Source organism: Columba livia, chromosome 2 (genome assembly GCF_036013475.1).
Source record: "Columba livia isolate bColLiv1 breed racing homer chromosome 2, bColLiv1.pat.W.v2, whole genome shotgun sequence".
NCBI classification, from domain to species: Eukaryota; Metazoa; Chordata; class Aves; order Columbiformes; family Columbidae; genus Columba; species Columba livia.
The window spans coordinates 147762599-147784905 of record NC_088603.1 but is presented as its reverse complement, the minus strand read 5'-3'; the positions used below and the strand labels follow the sequence as shown (position 1 = coordinate 147784905).

The following is a 22307-nucleotide window of genomic DNA, read 5'->3' as shown; positions in this document are numbered from 1 at the left end:
GGAGGCCACAGGGCATCCCTCAATTACTTCCAGGCTACGCTGAAGCCTTCTAGACTCTTCCTTTGTACCATAGCGGAGACACAGCCTTTCCCCTCCATCCCCACAGCTAAACTTCACATCATCTCACGTCTCGCCACAACATCCTTCCTCCTGCCCCTGACAAATGAAATCTTTCCTGGCACATGTCCACTCCAATTGCTGCTGCAAAGATCATCTGCCATTCCTGTGTCTCCTTGCCCGCCTCGCTGTCTCTCTCTTCTGCCATGCCATCAAGACGTCTCCTGCCACTCACGGCCTGGTCCCCACCTCTGCCTCTCCATCCACATTCGGTACCATCTCACTCCTGCCTCTCATGGCCTAATTTGCCCACTTTGCTCACTTTTCTTCCCCCACCCTTCTTCTTTCTTTCAGAACAAGCCTCATGTGGTGTAGCACCAATCCATGGGGAAGGCCCCAAATACACACCTGTGCTGGTAAATGAAAGGACGCTGGGAGCTACTATACTTGGCAGACGAGGTGCAGCCACACATGCTTCTGAACCACAACCACTTTGTGCTGCTGGCTCTATGGCTTAAGGCTTCCAGCAAGAAAAATGTGGTGAAAAATCCAACTTTTGGGAGGAGAAAGAGGAATTGTGACAGGAGATGGTAGCTTGTTTTGGTCTTTGAGACTGTCACAGGATTTATGAGGACAAAGGTAAATCCTAGGGAGACGGAGCACTGAAAAAGTGATAGAGCCATAGACATGTGAGACATTTATTTGTGCTTCTCCAATTTACTGCAGAGACATCACCTCCAGCCTTCAGCTGTTTGAGACCAGGTCCTTGACCGATGTGTCAAGATCAAGGGAGGTCCCACAGCTGGGGACTGGGCTGCATAGGAGGAAAGATCAGACCATGGAAAAGCTCATTTCAGACTTTGCTTTCTAGAGGAGAACTCCTCCCTTTCTTCATGCAAGCAGTGCCCTGTCTGGGGTAACAGGGAAGGGAGGGGAAGGGATGCACAGACACAATCTGCTGCCTCCACTGCTGCTGTGCTACAAAAAATGATAAATATCCTCTTTTACAAAGCCTTGGTGCTCAGCACTTTCTAACCTAATACTGCTATGCACAACTGGTCTCTGTCTGAATTCACAACAGTTACCTTACTTTGTGTTATGAGCAGAGTTTAATCCTTCTGGAGCCAAACTGCATAAAATTGCCAAAAGCTGACACACGTCTCTGCTCAGCGTTGCCTATTGACAAGCAAGCACCCCTGGCCAAACCAAGAGGAAAAGATCTGTCAGTAGGTGTTAATGAGACCATGGCATGCAACAGGCAAGACCCAACTAGTCCGCAAAATCAGACAAAACTCATGTTCTCATCGGGTGATCACAGCTATCTGCGGTTGCACTCAGACGCCAGGGGATCAGTCACAAACATCCTTCCTTACACAGATATTTTATGAATTTTAGGGTTAGTAGGATGCAAATCTGCCCTTTCAAGCTCATCTGTCAAAGCAGAGCTTTGCCCAGTATCTTGCAGGGGCTTACACAGGAAAATAAAGTGGTATTAAAGGATGTTGCAAGTGTTCTTCTGTCTGAGCCAGCTGTTGAAGCATGGGGTGGGAAGTACTTTTTTTAGCAAAGATGTAAAATTAAATGCCCTATCGCTGGTAACTAGTCCTGTTACCATGTTGTTTTTGCAGGAAGTCATGGGCAGCTTCAATCTTCACACGTGCCAGCAGTCCCGAGTGGAATGCTGCTGCTGGAATAGGTGTGTGGCACCATTTCAGGTTGTCAGGCAACAGGATCATGCCTTTGAACAGCGGTGAGTTAAAACAGAAGGAAGGGAGAGGAAAGGGGAGAGAGGGGAGACAGTAATTCACAGAGAAAACTTTCATTTAATTAACTGATTATTTACGTGTCACTGACAAATCAGAGCTAAGTATATCCATCCAAGCCAATGTATATGATTCACAGTTTGTCAACGATATTCTGAAGTGAGAAGTTTCAGAAATAAAAGTAATGAATCACCAGTTGTTCTTTTATGATCATGGAGAGCATCTTTTATTACATGTAAATTCAATTTATAACCATCGCAAACAGAAAAAGTAGCTAAAATCAAGTTTGTATTAATAGAAAAGTGACACAGCTTTGAGAACAAGAAATTGTGAGTCTAAGGATGGCTTCTGCTCTGTTGTTTTACTGGGATCCACCTGACCAGCAGTGAACATCTGCAGTGTCTCTTTATGGGTTCTACTTTAGGTTTCTCTATCCCAGTCTAAAATAAGAAGCTACAATGGTGAAGCGCACCCTAGAAACTGCCATTTCCCTCTGCTGACCATCAGAGGAAGCTCAGATAAAGACTGGTTTACTAAAGTTACGTGAGATGAACCCTACTTGCTAATGCTCCTTGAAGCCAAATTCATAGACAAGTCCCTAATCATTTTGAGAGTTACAGGTCAGATACCTGGCTTGATGCAGAAGCCATTCTTTGCAGATGCTGAGCTCCCGTGGTGATACCTATGAATGTCAAAGCAGCAAATACCTCTCCACACACATGTTTAAAAGCTGTGTTATATAATCTGAGCTGACAGCCAAAAAGAAATGGCTCTGTTTTAATGTGAGGTCTTTCCTGCACCCATTTCACAGGGCAGGCACCCGCTACTGTGCAAGGTTCACTGTGGGCATAACTCAGCCCCATCCTCTTCTTCAGACTCATCATGTGCTTTTGCTGTGGCTTGCACAGGGAGCACACGTGGTTCAGTCTGCAGAGATAGGAAGCACATTTCTTGATGTTTCTTTGAAATGTCAAGGAATGTCTAGGGTTTGCACAGTGGGAAGAAGAGCCCCATCCCGAAACATCTCAGGTGGGGTTGAACCTGCTGAGCCAGCTCGTCCCATGTCTCTCTCTTCTAAAGATGCATCAAACAGAAGAACTACATTGTGTATTTTTGTTTCCCTGGAGCATATCTATAGAAGCAACAAACAAGTGGACATAAAGTTAGCTGTTTAACTGACTTAACTGTTTAGAAACTTAACAAACAAAAGGGAATACCACCAGGTATCTGGAAACTAGTGTTTTCTGTCTGAGACAGCAATATGAACTGAGACCAATATCCAAGCACTGAAAGTTAGCAGACTAGGGACAAAAATATACCAGTTGCTAGGAGATAGCATTTAATCTAGGATTTTAGGCAATAAATAAAAATGAAGTTATAAGACTAAAAATATTGTTTAGGGCAGAAATCAACACCAAGCAAGTGGTTGTTTATGAGAGGGAGCTAAGCTGCCATGGCTGCAGAAGAGCAAGGACGGTGCCTGACATCACACCCCAGGGATGGGGGTGAAAGGGACAGTTATTGACTTGACCGTGGGAACAAAACCCCGGACAGTGAAAGACATTGTGGACAAAACTCTTTCCTAGTTGAAGTTGCAGGGAGATGGGCCACTAAGGTAAATAAGGGCTGTACTTTAACCTCCAAATATCACCTTTGTCTGTGATTGAAGCCCAACCAGAACCGACAAAGTTATGAAATGCAGCTGGCACCCTTCAGTAACAAAAATTACAAAAAAACACAGCAAAAGTGAATTGGTTGTAAAGTCAAATCCCAAATCCACCAGAATCCACTGATTTCTTTCCCTATTGAAAGCCTTACTTTCTCAGTAGAATTGAAAGTGATAAATGCTGCTTTTTAAGACTAGAATATCTCGTGAAACCAAACAGGCTTCAACAGCAAGGCCAGCAAGTAGTGGGCTTGGCTGCTCCTTACAGCAGCCCAGCCCTTGGTGGGATCCATCTGAGTGGGATTTTAGTCCTGTTGAAATCAAGGGCAAAAGTGCAATATATCTCAAAAGGTAATTTCTCCCACATGTACACAGGTAAAGGTTTGGATGTAACCTAGTCCAGCTCAAAGTAGCCACCTACATCTTTTAAGGACACAACCCTCTGCCGGTTCATATATGAAGTAACTACATGCAAGTCTTAGATGCAGAGTTTGCTTCAACACCGTCCCTGGTAACTTCCATCTCAGACATCCTCTTGACCGCAGCTGGTAATAAGCACTTCTACAATAGCTGGTCACGATGATTACATTAATTAGTAGGATCAAACTGCAGGGGTCCCAAGGACAGGATGGGAATTCAGACCTTTGATATTACCTGAAGACCTGAATGCTGGAGCACTGCTTGTTTAGGCTTGCTTAGGATAGTGCTTGTCAGAGTGATTAACAATTTTCTCTGGGCAACAGCCAAAGATCAGACTCCATGCTGATGCCTGCAATCTGCCAGAAGGCTTTGATATTGCCAACAGGGCTACGAAGAAGCCTAAATAACCACTGGTTGAAGGAATAACATAGTCCTCGCTCAGAAGATCCAAAGGACCATCTCCTCTGCTGGCCCAGCTTGTCTTCCAAAGGATAACTGCTGACTGCAGGCACTGCTGGCTGCTTCAATGGCCTCTGCAGACCTACAGATGCTGGCAGGAAGGCAGTAATGTATGTGCTTTCATGTTAATACTGCTGGTGGCACTGGCATCTCCTCTTCATGCAATCAAGACAGCACAGATGGTACCATCACATCTGGAACCGCACATTTGCCAGGGTCCTCCACAGTGAGGAAGGGCTGGACAAAGACTGGTTGGTCGTCATTTGATCCCTCTGATTCATCCCACTGGCTGGGTGGGAGAGTATCAGGCAGCAAGGGTTGGCTGGATTTTTGTTGTTACATGTGGTTGAGACCAACCACCACAGACTCTGACTGCATCTCTCTTACTGTGTCATCTGTAGGTGACCCTGCTTGAGCAGGAGGATTGAACCAGATGCCCTTCAGAAGTCCCTCCACCCCTGAGAGAGGCCCAACCCATGCTGTAAGGTTTCCAGTTGCACAGGCAACTGTTCTTAGAGAGGATGGTAACAGTGACATAAACCCAGTGCAGGAATGCATGGGCCCTTGTAGCAGTGTGGTGATGCACTTCGGTCACAACAACCCCAGGCAACACTACAGGCTTGGGGAAGAGTGGCTGGAAAGCTGCCTGGAGGAAAAAGGACCTGGAGGTATTGATGGACAGCTGGATGAATATGAGCCAGCAGTGTGCTCAGGTGGTCAAGAAGGCCAACAGCACCCTGGCTTGTATCAGAAATACTGTGGCCAGCAGGACTAGGGAAATGACTGTTCGCCTGTACTCAGCACTGGTGAGGCCCCACCTTGAATCCTGTGTTCAGTTTTGGGCCCCTCATTGTAGGAAGGACATTGAAATACCAGAGAGAGTGCAGATGAGGCGAGAAAGCTGGTGAGGGGCCTGGAGCACAAGTCTGATGAGGAGCAGCTGAGGGAACTGGGGCTGTTCAGCCTGGAGAAAAGGAGGCTGAGGGGAGACCTTATCGCTGTCTACAACTACCTGAAAGGAGGTTGTAGCATGGAGGGGGTTGGTCTCTTCTCCAAAGTAGCAAGTGATAGGACAAAAGGAAATGGCTTCAAGCACCAGGGGAGGTTTAGATTGGATATTACGAAACATTTCTTCATGTAAAGGGTTGTCAGGCATTGGAACAGGCTGCCCAGGGAAGTGGTTGAGTCACCATCCCCGGAGGTGTTTAAAAGATACATAGATGTGGTGCTTAGGGACATGGTTTAGTGGTGGACTTGGCAGTGCTGGGTTAAAGGTTGGACTCGATGATTTTAAAGGTCTTTTCAAACCTAAAAGATTCTATGATTCCATGATGGTATGGCCACTTTGGGCTGCAGGAGACTTTTCTCCCAGAATGACTGGAACTGCCTTTGCTTCTGCCAGCAGCGAGCACAGATTCACCAGCGGGTGATGGAGGCAGTAACCTCCCTCTCTGCCACCTAGGGTGCGAAGGGCTGGCTGCCCACAGTGTCCATCTGTCCACACTGTGGCTGAACTAGAGGCTCCCTTCAGCCCAACATGGGATTTGAATGAAGATCAGAAAGAAAGAGAAATGTAAAAGAAGCTTGTAGGAACTGTAAGATTTTTTCAGTTTATTTCTAAAAGAGTGTGTTCCTGGGCTTCCAAGGGCCAGTGAGAGGGTTTTGTCCAGATGAAGATGATTATAAATACGGAGAGAGGAGCCCACAGTATCCTTAATGTTCAGTTTGTAATAATTTACAATGACTACAAGCTGGCAAAGTATGCCAAAGCAAATGGTATCTTGGGCTGCATAAGAAGTATGGCCATCAGGTGATGCAGGAGGTGATCCTCTCCTGTTGTTCTGCTCTCATGAGACCACACCTGGAGTCCTGCATTCAGCTCTGTGGCCTCCAGCGCAGGAAAGACATGGATCTGTTGGAGCAGGTCCAGAGGAGGACCATGAGAATGGTCGGAGGGCTGGAGCACCTCTGCTATGAGGACAGGCTGAAAGAGCTGGGGTTGTTCAGCCTGGAGAAGATAAGGCTCCAGAGAGACCTTATTGCAGCCTTTCTGTACTCAACAAGGGCTTATAAGAAAGACAGAGAGAGACTTTTTGCCAGGACCTGTAGTGATGACAAGGGGCAATGGTTTTAAACTAAAAGAGCATAGATTTAGATTAGATATAAGGAAGAATTTTTTTACAGTTAAGGTGGTGAGACACTGGAACAGGTTGCCCAGAGAAGTTCTGGATGCCCCATGCCTGGAAATGTTCAAGGTCAGGGTGGATGTGGCTTTGAGCTTTTGAGCAACCTGATCTAGTGCAAAATGTCCCTGCCCATGGTGGGGGGGCTGGACTAGATGATCTTTGAAGGTCTCTTCCAACCCAAACCATTCTGTCATTCTGTGATTCAACTTTTAAGCCCTGTGTTCTGATTTGGGGGCACTTTGTGAACCTTTAAGTCAACAACACAATTCCTAAGAGGTCTGGAAAGAAACTTCTGCTTCTTTTCTGATACCTAGGGCTGAAAATAAAAAGAACACTTTGTGAGATAAGTACCCTCCAAATCCAGAGACCGGTACATAGACCAGTCAGCGAAACCAGCAGCCACAGGGCTTCTCTGACAGAGCTCACCGCTGAGCTGCAGCTTTCAAACATTAACAGTGATGTTTATCTGCCCTCAGAGAATCTTGCTTCCCACATTCATGGACCGTGTGCGAGTCAGACCTGCTTGTCTCTTGATACAATCAGGCCTGGTACAGTTTGGTGCCTTATGCAAGCTTAATAAATCTGGAGTAAGTGCTGCTATTTCAGTATCAGCTGAAGAAGGAAGTAAAACCACAGGGCGCTGCTGGGGGTCCTGCACCAGCACTGTGTGAATTGTAAGAAATATGAAAGGGGAAAAGAGTCTTTTACCATTTTCCCTCAAGTTTCCTATTTCTCTTAGGATTCAAGGTAGATGAGATATGTCCTGCTGAAACAGGGGAGTGAGGGGAAAGGAGGAGACGCTGGTCTGCTTTTCAGGTCTGGAAAAAGAGGCAGAGAAGCCATGGCAGGACATTTCTGAGGTCTACTCATGGTTCAGTGGGGATCCCAAACTTCCTCACTGGTTTAAAGCCACAGAAGCTGGACGTGCACACCCCAAAGGGATTGAGGTCATACCAATGAATAGAAGTGACCTCTCTGCAGTAGCACACAAAATCTGAGAAGTCTGGAGAGCCAAGTCAAGCCTAGCCCAGCCCAGCCCAGCCCAGCCCAGCCCAGGGATGCTCCGTTTCCCCAGCTGAGCTTATTTCCTCAGCTGTTGCTTTGGGTTTACACTCACCACCTACCTATGGAAATGGGGACTCACACCCACTTACTCCATGTAGCAGAGCAGGATATGTGGAGAAGATGGATTACTTTTGTCCTTCTGGCTGCGTCTTACCTTTTAATGCCCTGGATGTTTATTCCTTTATCATGTATTAATTATTGGCATTCTCTAGGCTTCCTTCTGTCTTAATCTGATTTAAAACAGACATTTGCATTTGAAAAGTAGCTAGCATGTATAGCAAATCCTTTCTCTTGGTCTGCTATTAATGCAGCCAGCTTTGATGTATTATATTAATGCTGTTTGCCAAAGGTAAAAATAGCACACCACCTATGGAGAGGCACTTCCTTGGTGAACCTACTGCTTTTACCCACAGGCAAAGCATCTACCTCCCCTGGTGCAAAACCTGGATCCCGACTGCAGCAGCGCAGTCACACAACCGCTCCTTTCCCCGCTGCCTCTGTGCTGGTTTTGGGAGGCCCAGGGGCTCTGCATCCTGCCCACGGCACAGGGCGCTGTATGCAACCCCCAAACTGCCAACCTGCCTCTGGAGAAGGGTGGATTTACAGGAGAAGGATTGGACATCTGTTGCAATGGAGGAAGCGAGAGCTAAACACACTACAATGCACGCAGGCAGCAGCTGAGGGTTGTGCAGGGAACAAGGCAGGTGAATGCAGAGGAACGTGTGGTCAGAAGAGGGTTGGGCGAGATCAGGACTTGCCTCAGGGTCTTCACGAGGGTGTAAGCACAGAGGCTGAAATGCACGTCTGCTTCAAAATTATCCAACCCTTCCGTTGCAAGATCTTGGCCAATTAGGGAACAGAATGAATCAATCCTCTGGTGAGTTCAGTATAGTATCTCATTTTTTCCTTTTTTTTTTTTTTTTTAATTTTACTGTATTGCTTACATAATTTAGGCCTTTTGGGGAAGCTGCCCTGAGCTTGACTGATCTGTTTAAATTGGGGCAAAGGGCACATGGTGCCACCGGTGTGACTCAAGTTGGTTTAACCGCAATGCTGAGGGAGTCAGAGTCACGCTCACTGATGTGACAGTGGCTGAGCTGTCCCAAGTTACCAGCCTCGACCCCCCACAGCTGCTCGTGCAGGGTTTCCCTCCGCTCTGCTGGGGTCTGGCACCAAAACTGTGGGGAGCAGCCTCTCCTCACCCCACTCCGGCACAACATCCCAGATCGGCTGTGATTCCTTGAAGGGGAGGGTTTGCTCACCTGGCTCCTGCCGTCAGCACGGGGTGAGGAGCAGGGTTTCTGTGTGGCAGAGCTGGGGGGGGCACAGCCTTTGGCAAGAATTAACACCCAGCAGCAGGGGCTGGAAACCAGGCTCTCCCAGAACAGCATGTCTGATCATGGTGTTGGTTGATTAGAAACAGCTCAAAGTGAACTCGTTTCTTCCTAAATGCACATGTAGAGTTTTGCACCAGGCTGAGTTGGTTTTAAAAGCATTTAATTATTACAGCTTCTACCCATGGATGAGACTTACAGCAGCTTCAAGAGCTCATTTACAAAAGGGGTTGGAAAAGTTATTTCAAGTTAACAGCCTACATTGCAGTAATAGTTATTTGAACAGGTGGGGACTGGGGGAAGTAGGGACATTAGCCAAATTGTGAATCATAAGCTAATCAGATTGCCACCCATGTTTACACCAAAAGAAAAAAAATGAGGTGCACCAAAATACCGCGCATGGCCAGCTACAGAACTGACTCAGCAGGGACCCAAACTTTTGTTGGGGTTTTCTGGGGTGAGTGGCTACACCTCCATTTGATACAGCCAGGGACTCCCTTTGGATGCCACCAGAGGCTGGCTCTCCTCTCACTCCACCACCTCTGAAGGCCGGGGGCTTCTATGTATTCTTCTCACCCCACCACATTTCTGCTCCATCCCAGCAGGGATGAGTTTGGAGCTTTGCACTCTTTACATTTACTCTTCACTGGGTCTGTTCTGCCAACGGGATCAGCCCTCAGATTTGAGGCCGTTCCCACAGGTGAGCTGGCAAAGCGAAGAGCCCAACTTCAGATGTCCCAGGGGGGACACCCGCAGCCCCCAGGGATGCTGCAAGCTCCTCTCTGGTGCAGGAGGACATGGGTGGCTGTCCGGGAGGAAGTGGGACACAGAGCTGTTCCCTGACCCTTCCAAAACCCAGGTGAAGGGCTGTGCAGGACCAGGCCACGGCCCAGCTCTGCTGGGCAGCAAGGGGTGCAGTGGGTGTGCGCTGCCCAGGCACCACGGTGGGGATTTGCCACCACTGAGGAGTCCCTGGGGTAAAAAAAATAAAAATAAAATATGGAGATGTAACCAGATTAAAAATAAAATAAAATAAAACCTACACTGTTGAAATTCTGTTGATGTCAGTGGAATTCCTCATGTCTTACACCAGCGAGCAGAAAATCAGATCTAAAGTGCTGAGGCTGCCGGCAGATGCTTGCCTGTTTGTGTGTGCAGCGGGGAAAAGTGCTTGTTTGGTGCTGATTGCAGACTACGGAATAAGAGCAATTTCTCATCCCACCTCCACAGAAGCTATTTAAATGTTCTACACCCACTTTGAAAGATGCTCAGTTAGAAAGGGAGTAAATCTGGAAGTTATTACTCCTCAAAGGAAGAAGCACCAATAAATAGGCTCTAAGACTGCCGGTGCTCTTGGGGAGAGCACCCACCTAAGATCTATGGCTCCCTCCGCCAGCGCGTCTTTGCTGTGAAACAGCTCTGATTACGCAGCCCGCAGAGAAAGCAGGCGCTGGGGGAAAGAGCGCCGTGGCTTGTTTCAGAGGAGTGCTTTGAGCCAACACTTTGCCCCAGTGACACTATGGGCCGGAGTCTGGCTGGCTGTGAGCAGACACCTGGCAGGGGGCACAAGCCATCATGGGGTCCCCATCCAGCCTAGGAGGGGAGGGAACGGCCAGCAAAACCCACACACTCACAAGGCGAAGCAGCAGGCAGAGCAGTAATTAAAAAAGCCCTTATGAAATACCAAGGACAAGGTCATGCCACACGCAGTCCCTAAACGCTGCCCTTTCACCTCCCTGGGGATTCCCGGCCACAAACTCACTCGCCAAGTGAGCGGTGTTTGCCAGCTCTTTCCCAAAACCGGCAGTGTAGATTTAACCCCCATCACAGCACCTCTGCAGGGCTCCTGGCAGGCAGCCACCCACTGCCAGGCCACCCTCTCACCCCCCTTGTCCCCTGTCCCACGTCCCGCTCCCTCTTTGCTGACCCTCCTGCCCAGCAGGCTGCTGCAAAACCCAGAGCAGCCGCTGGCCAAGGCTCTTCCCAATGGGAAAAGTTAAACCCAGGTGGGGATCCAGGCCACCTGCCCTGCAGATGGGGAGCCAGCTGTGAGCCAGGGACCTTGCCACTGGTGGCTCCAGAGCCATCTGCAGCGCTGGTCACATCTGAGAGCAGGTGTTCAGGCAGCCAGGAAGCTTTTCTGGTCCCACCACACTAGATGCTTGTGGATTTTAGGTGTTTCCACATTAGGCTGCACTCAGAGACTTTTATGAATTTATGCACTAAAAATAGCTGCAGAGTGCCTAAGTCTTCTAATGAATCTCATACAATGCTACTGTCAGGCAGCTGTTCGTATTTATACCCTCTCAGCACAGCCATCCCGCTCCATAATGCAGCATGACGGGGTTGCAACTCTACAGCGAGTTTCAGGCAAAGCCTTATTTTTCTCTGGCTGTCCCCCAGCAGACCTCTACAGTGAGATTAAGATCTTAATATTTATCAGCCTCTGATTTTACTATCTGTTTAATGTCACAGTAAATCAGGTGCCTACACTGCTATCCTTCCATCCCACCTGGAACCCTCACCTTCCTAGCAAAGGGCAGTCATGTTTTTCCTTCAAAATAAACTAATTATAAAACCGCAGTGATTTTGTCACATTTAAATAGCCTCTGTAACAACCAATTATTTCCGAGGACATGAGAAACAGCTGTTGTGGTGCCGAAGCTCAAACAGTTACATCTCAGCTATTTGAATGGATAAGAGTTGATATTTTTATTCCCATGTGATATTATTAAGACATGATAAACAACCACAGTGTTAGTATTAATTTGTGGAGCAAAGATCACTTTAATTTGCTCCAAGCTGAGGCATAATTTTAACTCAGCATTACTACTCCACAGACAATGATTTGAAAGTCTGTTCTGCCTTTCCCTCCTTTCTTCCCCCTTTCTTTTGTTTTTGATAAAGCAACACAACCCTGGGCAAGGGCTATTTGAAGGCAGAGACAGTTTGTAAGCCAGACTTTTCTTTCCAGACTGGGGTGTGGACCTCAGAAAATGCTTTCCAAAGTTTAACTCAGCACTGTCAACTATTGAATAAAAGGAGAGCACTGATTTTTGCCTCTTGGGGACCTTCTCGGCTCCCACCAGAACGTTGGCAAACATCACAAGGGAGATGGTTCCTCTCCAACGGCCTTCAGGTGACAACTTCTGCAAAAAGCTTCACTCTTCGATCTGCGTATAATCACCCAAATCCAAGTGGGATCTGCAGGTACTCTCAGCATCTGCAGAAACTGGGCTGTCTTCATTTAGGCTTCTAAATATAGAGCCAAGCCTGGAGCTTCAGGCCACCCGCTCTGCAAGTTTTTGCTTAATTCTTTGGAAATCATTGCTGCGCACAGCCATGGAAAACCACGTCCATGGCACAAAGAATCGTGGTTTGAGCTAATTAGGCAACGGTGTAACATTTTTTAACTGCACATGTGCCTGTCGCCAAGCCCTTCCAAACATCTTAGCTGCACTGCATTTTTATGCTGTTTTTCTCCCTAGGAACATGACACACTTGATAATGGTGGTAAATCAGGTCTTGTGTTGTCCTTTTATCCAGGAAAGCATTATCAACCCCATTTGTCTGGAAATCTGAGGCACACAGGTAACCTAACAGAGTGATTACCCCAGGTGGTCCCAGGAGGGGAGTCCCACTCCACCCACCCTGGGAAGATGCTCTCCTGGAAGCCACAAGGGCGATTCCGGGTCTCCTACTTGGGCAAACGCTTTAAGTACAGAGTTACTGGATTAAAAAAAAAGGGTCGTTAGGGACAGGTGAGCATGTGATGGTATTTTCTCTTGTGTTTTGTGTGGATTTCAAGCCAAGAAGCATGTTTTGAGGTTCAGGACTGAACCCTGCAGGCAAAGGTGTTAGAAAAACATCTAATGCCTGGTGGGTCAGTCAAAGACATTACTGAACAGCATCAAAACTAATGTGCATGCAAGTGTGCAAGGCAATAAGGAATTTTTTGCATATAAATGTGGAAGGAACCATGGACTTTGTGCTCCTCCAGAGTTCGGTGGCAGCGGGAACAGGAATTAAGTTTCAGAGGCACCCAAAGATATAGCTGGACACCAAGAGAAAGACCCAAAAAGATGAGTCCACACTAATCCACCTCTTTAAGAATCTGGCCTCAAGTGACTCGCCACAGATTGGACAGGTTTTAAGTTGCAAAGCCAGAAATAGAAAACCGATTCCATCTCCTGGCCTTTCATTTGAGGGTTTGGACAGATTCCCAGACAACTGCCAGCCATATGAAGATATAAATTATTTGGAAGAGTGCAAAGGGTAATGGACCACGGTCAAAAGCCACCTTCAAGCTTTTAGACCCATAGCAGGAACCAGTGGCCAGAGCAAACCTGGAGGTTGTGGCCTGTGTATCTGCTGCATGGACACACTGAAATACCCTTTCACCAGTGATTCTTCCTTTTCTCCCAGCAGAATTTCTATTGTACGCTGGTCTGTGCTCCACCATCCACCTGCCTGGTAGCAGATGCAGGCAGATTTATTACTCCAGTGGAAGGTAGGCTTCCATTTCTGGAGTGCTCTGCCTCCAGTGCCTGCCCGGGCTGCAAAGAGCTCCCTGGTGGCAGGTGAGGGCAGTCTGCCTGGTTCCTGCCTGCTGTGCTGCCAACAGGGCCTAGCGGCAGCGACAAAACGGGCTGGAGACAGGCTGATTTCATTCTGTTATACAGAAAAATTACAAAGAGTGGCTGATAGCTGCTTTAGAAAGGCAGTCTTCAAAAAGGTAACTGATCACCGCAGCCCCTCTCCCCCTGGTTAGGGGCACACACATGTCTTCCCAGAGCAATCATACCACAACTCAGGAGTCCTATGGATAAAGCCTAGTAGCGGTGATCTGCAGAGGTTTATTTCTCTGTGCTCCAAAAGGACACCGTGACTGACTTTGTCCAGATCGAAATATTTTAATGTTCAAGCATTCACTGCTGCTGTGAGGCGGGCAGTAGCATGGGTACTTCAAGTGCAGGGCAGTTCAGCTGGAAACCCAACAGCTTCCACTTCCCTCCTGCACCCTCCATCGCGGTGAGCAGCGCTTTTGTGCTGTGGGCTCACCAGCACCCCAGCCTCAAAATCTCCTCACAACAGCTCCTGTCCTTGGCACAGGCAGCAGAGCTCACAGGCTTCCTTTTATGTTTGAAACCATTCCCCAGAGGCTTAATTTGCAGACAGTAATGGGATTCCACCTTCCTGTGCCTGACAGAAGGTGCCTCTGTGAGCAGCCTTGGTTCACCTTTCAAGAAGCTGACCTCTTTTTTCTTGAACAGTATCCCAGTTTTGGTATGTGGGCTGTGACAAGTGTTTCAGGAAAGGATTACAGGGTTAATTAATGCATTAATATTTAACCCTGCTTCTCCGCTATCAGGTCAGTGGCCAAAATTTCTGTTCCCTGGCCTCAAATCTAGCCCAGCCATAAATATGACTTTCATTTCCGAATCAACTTGTTATTCTTCCACACTCATTTCTTCTGCCTCAAGCCCTGTCCTCCTTTCTCCAACAGTCCTCCCCACAATAAAATTATCTTAGAAGGGAATTGTGTTCTCTTGGCTCTAGCTTCAAGATTGAATGTCATTTACTGTCAGTAACGCACCCTTCCCTGGTAGGCTCTCACCTCTTTTGTTCAGGAGACACACTGTCTTCACACCTTATCCTTAGATTCCTCCTCAACTCCACAGAAACAGAGGGAGAAGAAAGAGGAGGGGACATGAGAGGAGCAGCAGCTCACTCATGGGATGGGCACGAAAAAGCATGAGGATGGAGAATCTTTTGGTCAAGACGGAGATTCCATACCTCAACTGCTGTGACACCTCTGGCCTTGGCAGCAGCAGGGTGGGAGGTGAGATTGCAACCTGGGGAAAGTGAATGTGTTACAGATTTAACACTGGATATGAGCAGCAGGGAAAGCACACTGGCAGAGGCTTTAGCACAGGATGTTTTCTTGTTGCCCAAGATTTTGGGCAACCAGCTTGAAGCCTGTCCCGTTCAATTTCCCTGCTATCATTTGCTGAGATAGCAGGACTGAAACACGTACACCCGCCCCGGTGTGACCACCCCTTCCAGCGCCACACGTGCCAGAGCAAGCCGGGGCTCCCAGCTGCGCCCCCGCTGCCCGTCCAGCCGGGCCCTGCTCTGGGTTTGCCACGCAGACCAGCTTGCCTGAGAGAGGAGGCTCTGCCCAGTAACCCGGGCTGCTGGTGATGGAATTGAGCGCCAAAGTCAGATTAGGCACAAACGTGTAGCTGCAGGGACGGCTGGGTGCCCAGGCAGCTCCCACAGCCCCGTCGTTTCATCAGCGTCTCGGCAGCACCTGCCAGCCCAGGAGCACCCCCGGCCGCGGCGCACGGGGAGCTGGTGAAGGTGGGGACCGCTGGGCGCCCCGTTTCACAGCAGCCCCCGGGCTGGCAGCACAGCCGCATCCTCTCTTCTCTTCTGCCTTCCCCACCGTCCAGAAGGGAAGACAGCGAGGGCGGCCACGGCTGCCGGCCCTGCCCGCACCACAAAGGACGCTGTTCCCAGCTGCCGCGTAACTGCTCTTTTTCGGATCTCAACCACGTTTCTGGGTAGCTGAGTCCGTTCCCCCCGTACGCACCCAGGCCAGCCGTGCCCCGGGGCGGCTCCACCATTGCGGCGCCGCGCTCAGCAGGGGGCAGCAGCGGCGGCGACATCGCGGGCAGAACGCCGGGCCGAACCGGGCTGCCCCGGGCGGGGACTGCCGGCTGCCCCGGGCGGGGGGCGGCAGATCTGAGCGGTCTGAGCCAGGCCGGGCCGGGGACGAAGCAGGACCCCCAGGCGCTGGGCCGCACCGGGTCTCAGCCCAGGGGATATCGGAGCCCACCGGCACCCATGCTACCGGGCAGGAGTCCGATGGTACCCGCACAACCCCCCCCCGCCCGTCCCGGCGGCAGCACCGGCGTCCCCCTCCCGCCAGGTTATGAATGGGTGCAGCGGAAGCCCCGCCCCCCCGGACGTGACGCCCGCCAATGGGGGCGCGGGGCTGCGTGGCTGGATGAGGTCAGCGCGGCGGGGCCGGGGCGGGGGCGGCGCGCGGGGGGCCGGGTGAGCGGGGTCGCAGCCCGCGGGCGGGCGGGCAGGGCCGGGCAGGGCGGGGCGGGCGGCGCGGGCCCGGCGGGCGCTGCTGCGGCGGCCCGGGGGAGGCGGGGAACGGGGGAGGGGCGAGGAGGAGGCGGGGGGAGGGAGGAGGGTCCTCGCCGCCGCCGCCGCTCCGTCCCGTCCCGGGGGCCATTCAGCGGGAGCGCGGCGAGGAGCGAGCGGCGCCGGGGCCGGCCGGGGGGCGCCGGGCGATGCAGGGCTTCGTCAGGCTGCGGCGCGGCGGCCGCGGGCTGTGAGCCGGCGGGGCCGGGCTGGGCTGGGCCGGGCCGAGCCGGGCGGGGCTGGCGGCGCGGGGAGGGGAGGGGAGGGGCGGGCGGGAGCGTGGCGGAGGAGAGGGCAGGCAGCGGCGGGAAGGCGGGAGCGGGGCTGCCCCGGTGCCCGCCCCGCGCGGGGGGCCGGCCCCTGAGTGCATGCGGGGCGCCCCGCCGGGCCGCCGCCGGCCCGCCGCCGCCCGCCGCCCCTGAGACACCGGCGGGGAGAAAGTTGCGGCGGTCGCCCACATGCGCGGCCCCGGCCGGCGGCTTGGGGAACGGCGCCGAGCGGAGGTGGGCGAAGAGAGTTTGAAGCGCTCGCCGGCGGGAAGATGGCGGAGCGGAGCTGAGAGCGGCGCCCGGCGAGCTCGGGCCGCCCCCGCCTTCCTCCGCAGCCCCCCGGACCCCCGCCGGACACATGCAGGCCAAAAAACGCTACCTGACGCTGCTCTCCGCCGGCACCTGTCTCGCCCTGCTGCTCTACCTGGGAGGCGTGCGGCTGCGGGCGGCCCGGCACCCCGCGCCCGGTAGCCGGCATGGCCCGCCCCCGCGCCCCGGCGCCGAGCGGCCCTGGCCCCGCTTCCCCGACGCCCTGCGGCCCTTCGCGCCCGCCGAGCGGCCGGGCCCCGAGGGCGGCGGCGGGCGCGTCTCCCCCCGGCAGCGGCGGGACGCCAGCGCCGGCCTGTACCGCGGGCGCCGCTGCCGCATGGAGTCCTGCTTCGACTTCGCCCAGTGCCGGAAAAACGGCTTCAAGGTCTACGTGTACCCGCAGCAGAAGGGGGAGAAGATCGCCGAGAGCTACCAGAACGTCCTGGCCGCCATCGAGGGCTCCCGCTTCTACACCTCCGACCCCGGGCAGGCCTGCCTCTTCGTCCTCAGCCTGGACACGCTGGACCGGGACCAGCTCTCCCCCCAGTACGTGCACAACCTCCGCTCCAAGGTGCAGAGCCTCCACTTGTGGAACAACGGCAGAAACCACCTGATTTTTAATTTATACTCTGGCACCTGGCCCGACTACACGGAGGATGTGGGGTTCGACATCGGCCAGGCCATGCTGGCCAAAGCCAGCATCAGTACTGAAAACTTCAGACCCAACTTTGACGTTTCTATCCCGCTCTTTTCTAAGGATCATCCTAGGACAGGAGGGGAGAAGGGATTTTTGAGGTTTAACACCATCCCTCCTCTCAGGAAGTACATGTTGGTATTCAAGGGGAAAAGGTACCTGACGGGGATAGGGTCAGACACCAGGAATGCCTTATATCACGTCCATAACGGAGAGGATGTTGTCCTCCTGACCACCTGCAAGCATGGCAAAGACTGGCAAAAGCACAAGGATTCGCGCTGCGATCGAGACAACGCTGAATACGAAAAGTAAGTGAGTGGTGCCCCGTCCCCGTGCCTGTGTCCCCAGGGGCACAGCAGCATGCCCGGCTCTGCAGGGCGGCCCTGGCTACCGGGCAGCTGTGAGCAGATGTGAGCCAAGGCGCTGGCAGATGCTCACGGGCCAGGAGAAAGTCGTGGTCTCTCCTTCAGGTGGTTTGGTCACTCCTCCGGTCACCTGCGAGGCTGCTGGCTGGCTCGGTGCTGCCTTGGCTGTGGGAGCCGGCGGGAGGGATTGAAGGGCAGCGCAGCGTCCTGCAGCTGTGGCGTTGCTCGCCCCGGGGACCGGTGACCTCCATCAGCAGCCCTTTGGCTTTGGAAACATGGCGAGTGGTGAAGGTGCTGCTGGAGGATGCTCTGGCATCTGGCACTGCCCTTCATCCCGCTGGTCGATGCCCCGTGCCTTCCCTGCCCCGAGACAAAGTTTGTGCGAGTCCTCAGCCCTCTTCAGTGCGTTCCTGAGCCCGGCTTCTCTGGTGGGTCAGTCGCTGAGGGTGGTTTCTGGGATGCACTGCACTGCCTGGTGTCTGGCCAGTGTCTGTATCTCCACAGACAAGGCAGTAACTTGCCGTCTTTTTTCTCTCGGTTCAAACTGGTACAGCATAGTAAAGAATAGAGGAAAAAGGAAACGCTGGCTGTGTTCATGTCCTGTTTCTGATTTTTACATGCGAGAAGATGCACCCACAGCGCGAGCACAGCATGTGTTTTCTGTGAATGCTGGGTTTCCTGGCTTTCCCCCATTTTTATTTTTATTTGTTGTTAGTGTCACTGTCTAGCCAAATTTTGTGTCACTGTGGTGCTACCCTTGTCTTCCAGTCTGCTTTTCAGGATTGTATACATAGCTGCCGGGAAAATCGCGTCCTGGGAATTACCCCCAGGACCGCGATGCTGACTAAGCTGTTTGCAAATGATTAGTTCATTTAAATGCCGACCACCGCTATGTTTGCTGCGGGTGTCTATATACGAAGTTTTTCGCATGGGTTTCCCGTGTAGCAGGAGATAGAGGCTGGATTAAAGCAGACCGGCCGTGTAGCGCTGGGTTAGTAGCGTGCAGTGGAGCTGCACAGAGAGCTGCCAGTGGCTGGAAGGGTTTGCGATGCACAGAGGAACGTGGGTGGAAAAACGCTCCTGGAGAGCAGTCATGAAGAAACTACGGTGGCATTAATGCTGATCAAAATTTCCAGCTAGCTGCCTGTTTCACCACCGAAACTAGCCACAGGGGGTTGGGACAGACCGGGAGGGTCAGCACCGCAACGCTGGGAAGCCTGTGTGTGCCGGGATGAACTCTGCTCGCCCTCCGGTTACTGTAAATGTGCTGCTGAGGGGGAGAAGACAGCAATGCAAATACTTGCTGGACTTTCAATCCCATTCCCTTTCAGAAAAGTGATGTGCAAGTGGTGAGATGATGCACACGTGGAAGCGATACAGCGACAGTACCAAATGAGCAGTAGAGATACTAAGCTCAGCTCATGTTATTTGTGACCTAGGAGTCCCTTTGGCTTGTAAAGTCCTTTGGGCAATATTTCTTGGGAGGGAAGAAGGGAGACCTGGCAACTGTAGCCTTGCAGACTGCTGTTTCTTCACTTGGATCTCAGCAACTGGAGCTAATTTACAGATAGGAAAAGTCCTGGTTATTTGCTGCCTTCTGCTGCATGTGCACTGTCGAGTTGTCATAAAAACAAATATACCTGCCCATGGTTTAATGGGAGGAGGGCTATATTCAGTTTTTTTACAGCTCTGCCATTTGGTCCAATAAAAGGTAGACCTCTCCCCATAAGTTCTGCCCCTCCTGAAGTGTATTTGATGCTTATTTTGTAGCAAGTGGTGTACATAACAACCCTCAGGGGATACGGAAGCATGAACCCAAGTGGTAAGGCATGCTATTCATACAAAAAACATACTTGCTGCTAAGATGTGGCCATATCTGGGGTGGTGTATGGGGACTTCAGCATTTGTTGCAACACTACTGTTAAAGACAGGAAGATAAAAATTTTATTACAAGAAAATAAAATTACTTCGAGAATTGAGACAGGCAGAATCTGTGGTCAGGCCACTGAGATGCATGAGGTCGCTCTGGCAAACGACTGCAAATGCTGAAGCTCCTCAGCCCGGCATCTCATCCGAGCGAGCGCACCTGCCAGAGCCGCTGCCCCTTCGTGCTCCTGCGCCGATTCGCAGCGAAGGATGCCATCTGCTGCTCTCCCGGCTCGGCCGGCCGCCGGCCTTCCCCGCCTCTCCCCTGCAAACACCGACCACGCCTGGCGCTCCCTCCCTTCATAAAATCTGACAAGGTCACGTCCCCAGGGCAGTGTCAGTTCAAGGCTTCTGTGCTGAAGTGCAGCCCAGGTGTGAAAGCTGTAGGAGGGACTCTGCTACTCACCCCACCTAAAGCGACATCCCGTCATGAATGAGGCTTGGCAAAGAAATGTCTCTAAATACAGCTGGGCCTTGAAAACTGCGTGCAGAGGAGCTCTCGTGGCGCTTTTTGGGCTTGGAGTTTTAACAGTGCATCCTCAAGGTTTTAATCAAAAAGGATAAAAATGCACTCTCTAAGATATGTGTGTTTGTGTATCCATGTAGAGTTGTCAAAGTTGCACATTGCGCTCTTCTGTGCCGGTTTTCCTGTCCTCTGCTGTGATGCTTACAGTATTTCACTTCAGAAGACAAACAGGAGGCTGAGTGCCCTGGTCATGGAGAGCTGGCCCCAAAATACCAGTCCTTGCCAGGGCAAAACATGAATGATAGTCTCTGGGTGGAGGCCTTGCCAAGCTGGGTAGATTAGGTGACCAGATTTTAAAACATGATAATCGCATGTTAACAGAGTGGTTGGGTTGTGTTATAATTGGTGCTAATGCACATTGCAAGTTAGTTGTGATGGGGTTTTGTCTATGTTGCAACATTTGGTGTCAGGTCTGAAAAAATGTCCGCCTGTCCACAGGATGAGTTGTTTCCTCTCTAGGAGACTGAAAAAGCCAAGAAAGGTGACTTCTTGACCTGTAGAAACTCCGTAGAGTGTCTTATTTCATTTGGGGGAAGGAGGGACAGGCATGTGCGTATTTGACTCTTTCTCCCTGAATTGTACTGAAAGATCAATCTGTATGTTACAGCTAATTAATTTGCATCCCAGTTATGCATCTCAGCAGATAAATCTGATGCAGACTAAAATGAATTGCATTATCATGATTAGGCTACTAGCAAACAGGATACAAAGGAAAACAAAGAAAAGCTCTGGTTTCTTTACAGTGCCCTTGACTGTCAAAGTTGGGCTTTGTCACCCAGCACTAAAGCTGGGCTTTCTGAATTCCTCCACAGTAGGATTTCAGCTTTGAGCTTTCCATTTCACAAAGGGTTAAATGTATAAACAGTGCTGCTGCTGACGTTTGAAGACAGCCTCTTAAATATTTAATGACCGTCTAAATATATACATATGTACAATGTGTTTTAAACAAAGGCAGAATTCATGTACAGGCTTAACTGGTTCCAAATAATTACTTTTTGGAAGGTAATATAAATGACTATGGATACCGAAAGAAATGGAGGAATGCAATGCTCTAGTATGTGATGCAGAGAAGAGATTTTGCACCGAAGTGGGGATTTTTCTAGGAAAGCAGATAATATTGTCTGTGGTGTATCCCCTTATATGCAACAGCCCTGCCCTTGGAAGATGGAGGGAGGAACAATGGTGGTATCCAAAACCACAAAGTGTTATCAAAAGATCCCTTCATTTGAGGAGGCTTTCTGCTCGTATCTGTGCAGGGTAGCTGAAGTTACTGATGGTAATGAAACAAAAGGGAAAAAAACATAATGAACAGCATTGAAGAGACTAGGATGGAGAAGGGGAAGTGAGCAACAAATGTGTTTTTGGAGAAATGTCAACTTATACTGTAGGACAACTAGTGCAGTGAGGTGTTCTTTATAGACTTAAGTTTTTTGACTTGTCAGAGCTCAGAAAGCCTGTGTGGTCAGGACTGAACTGAGAAAAGTGGGACTCATGAGGTGGAACTAGTTCTGCCAGCAGAGGTTGGAGGCATGGGGTTGAGCAGGAGCCTATGGAAGGAGCTGTGCCCAGATGGGGCTGCAGGGCTGGCAGAGGAGGAGAAAGCACCGGCACGCCATGTGCTTGTGCCCGCGAGACATCTCTGCAGGGCACGATACCGCTGAGCAGGGCTGCGTGTGTAGTTTTACAGCTGAAAGTATCCAGCTGAACCTGTACCCAGTAGGTTTACCTGGTGTGCACTCTACTGGTGGAACGTGTGTCAATCGCAGCTGAACCCTCCTGCCCATGAAAATGCTGTCCTGAGCAAAGGTTACAGTCGTGCAATAAGCACAGAATGGGAAGAAAAGCAACTTTTAATTTTGCTTCCTGCCCACCAGCAATAGGAACTACACATAAAAAAAAAAGAAGTGGTAGAATTAGACTCTAGGGATGACTTTGCCATTCACAAGACCAGCATGAAAATGTGAAGTAAGGCCATCCAACGTGGTGATAATCTATATGCTGCATATGCATGTATGTGCATGTTTTGAACAAAGGTGAAATTATTGTATTTTCAACGTACTGAGCTGTATTGTATTGTGTTAAAATACAAACATAAGTTCCACACTTAAGC

The 22307-nt window shown here is 50.8% G+C and overlaps 2 protein-coding genes across 5 annotated transcripts in view; both read left to right on the top strand.

The window, feature by feature from the left end:
- SAMD12 (sterile alpha motif domain containing 12) overlaps positions 1-7841 on the top strand; it is a 189912-nt gene extending 182071 nt beyond the window's left edge. Inside the window, exon 6 of one of the 4 annotated variants that reach the window (XM_065054305.1) lies at positions 412-7841. In XM_065054305.1, coding sequence (XP_064910377.1) covers positions 412-575 — 164 coding nt within the window. In that variant the 3' untranslated portion in view covers positions 576-7841. The remainder of the gene's footprint in view (positions 1-411) is intronic. The other 3 variants (XM_065054304.1, XM_065054306.1, XM_065054303.1) reach the window with 3 other exon arrangements.
- Positions 7842-16373: 8532 nt separating this feature from the next.
- Positions 16374-22307, top strand: part of EXT1 (exostosin glycosyltransferase 1) — a 181166-nt gene continuing 175232 nt past the window's right edge. The window contains exon 1 of the mRNA XM_065054302.1: positions 16374-17688. Within this exon, the coding sequence (XP_064910374.1) occupies positions 16736-17688 (953 nt within the window). The 5' untranslated portion in view covers positions 16374-16735. The remainder of the gene's footprint in view (positions 17689-22307) is intronic.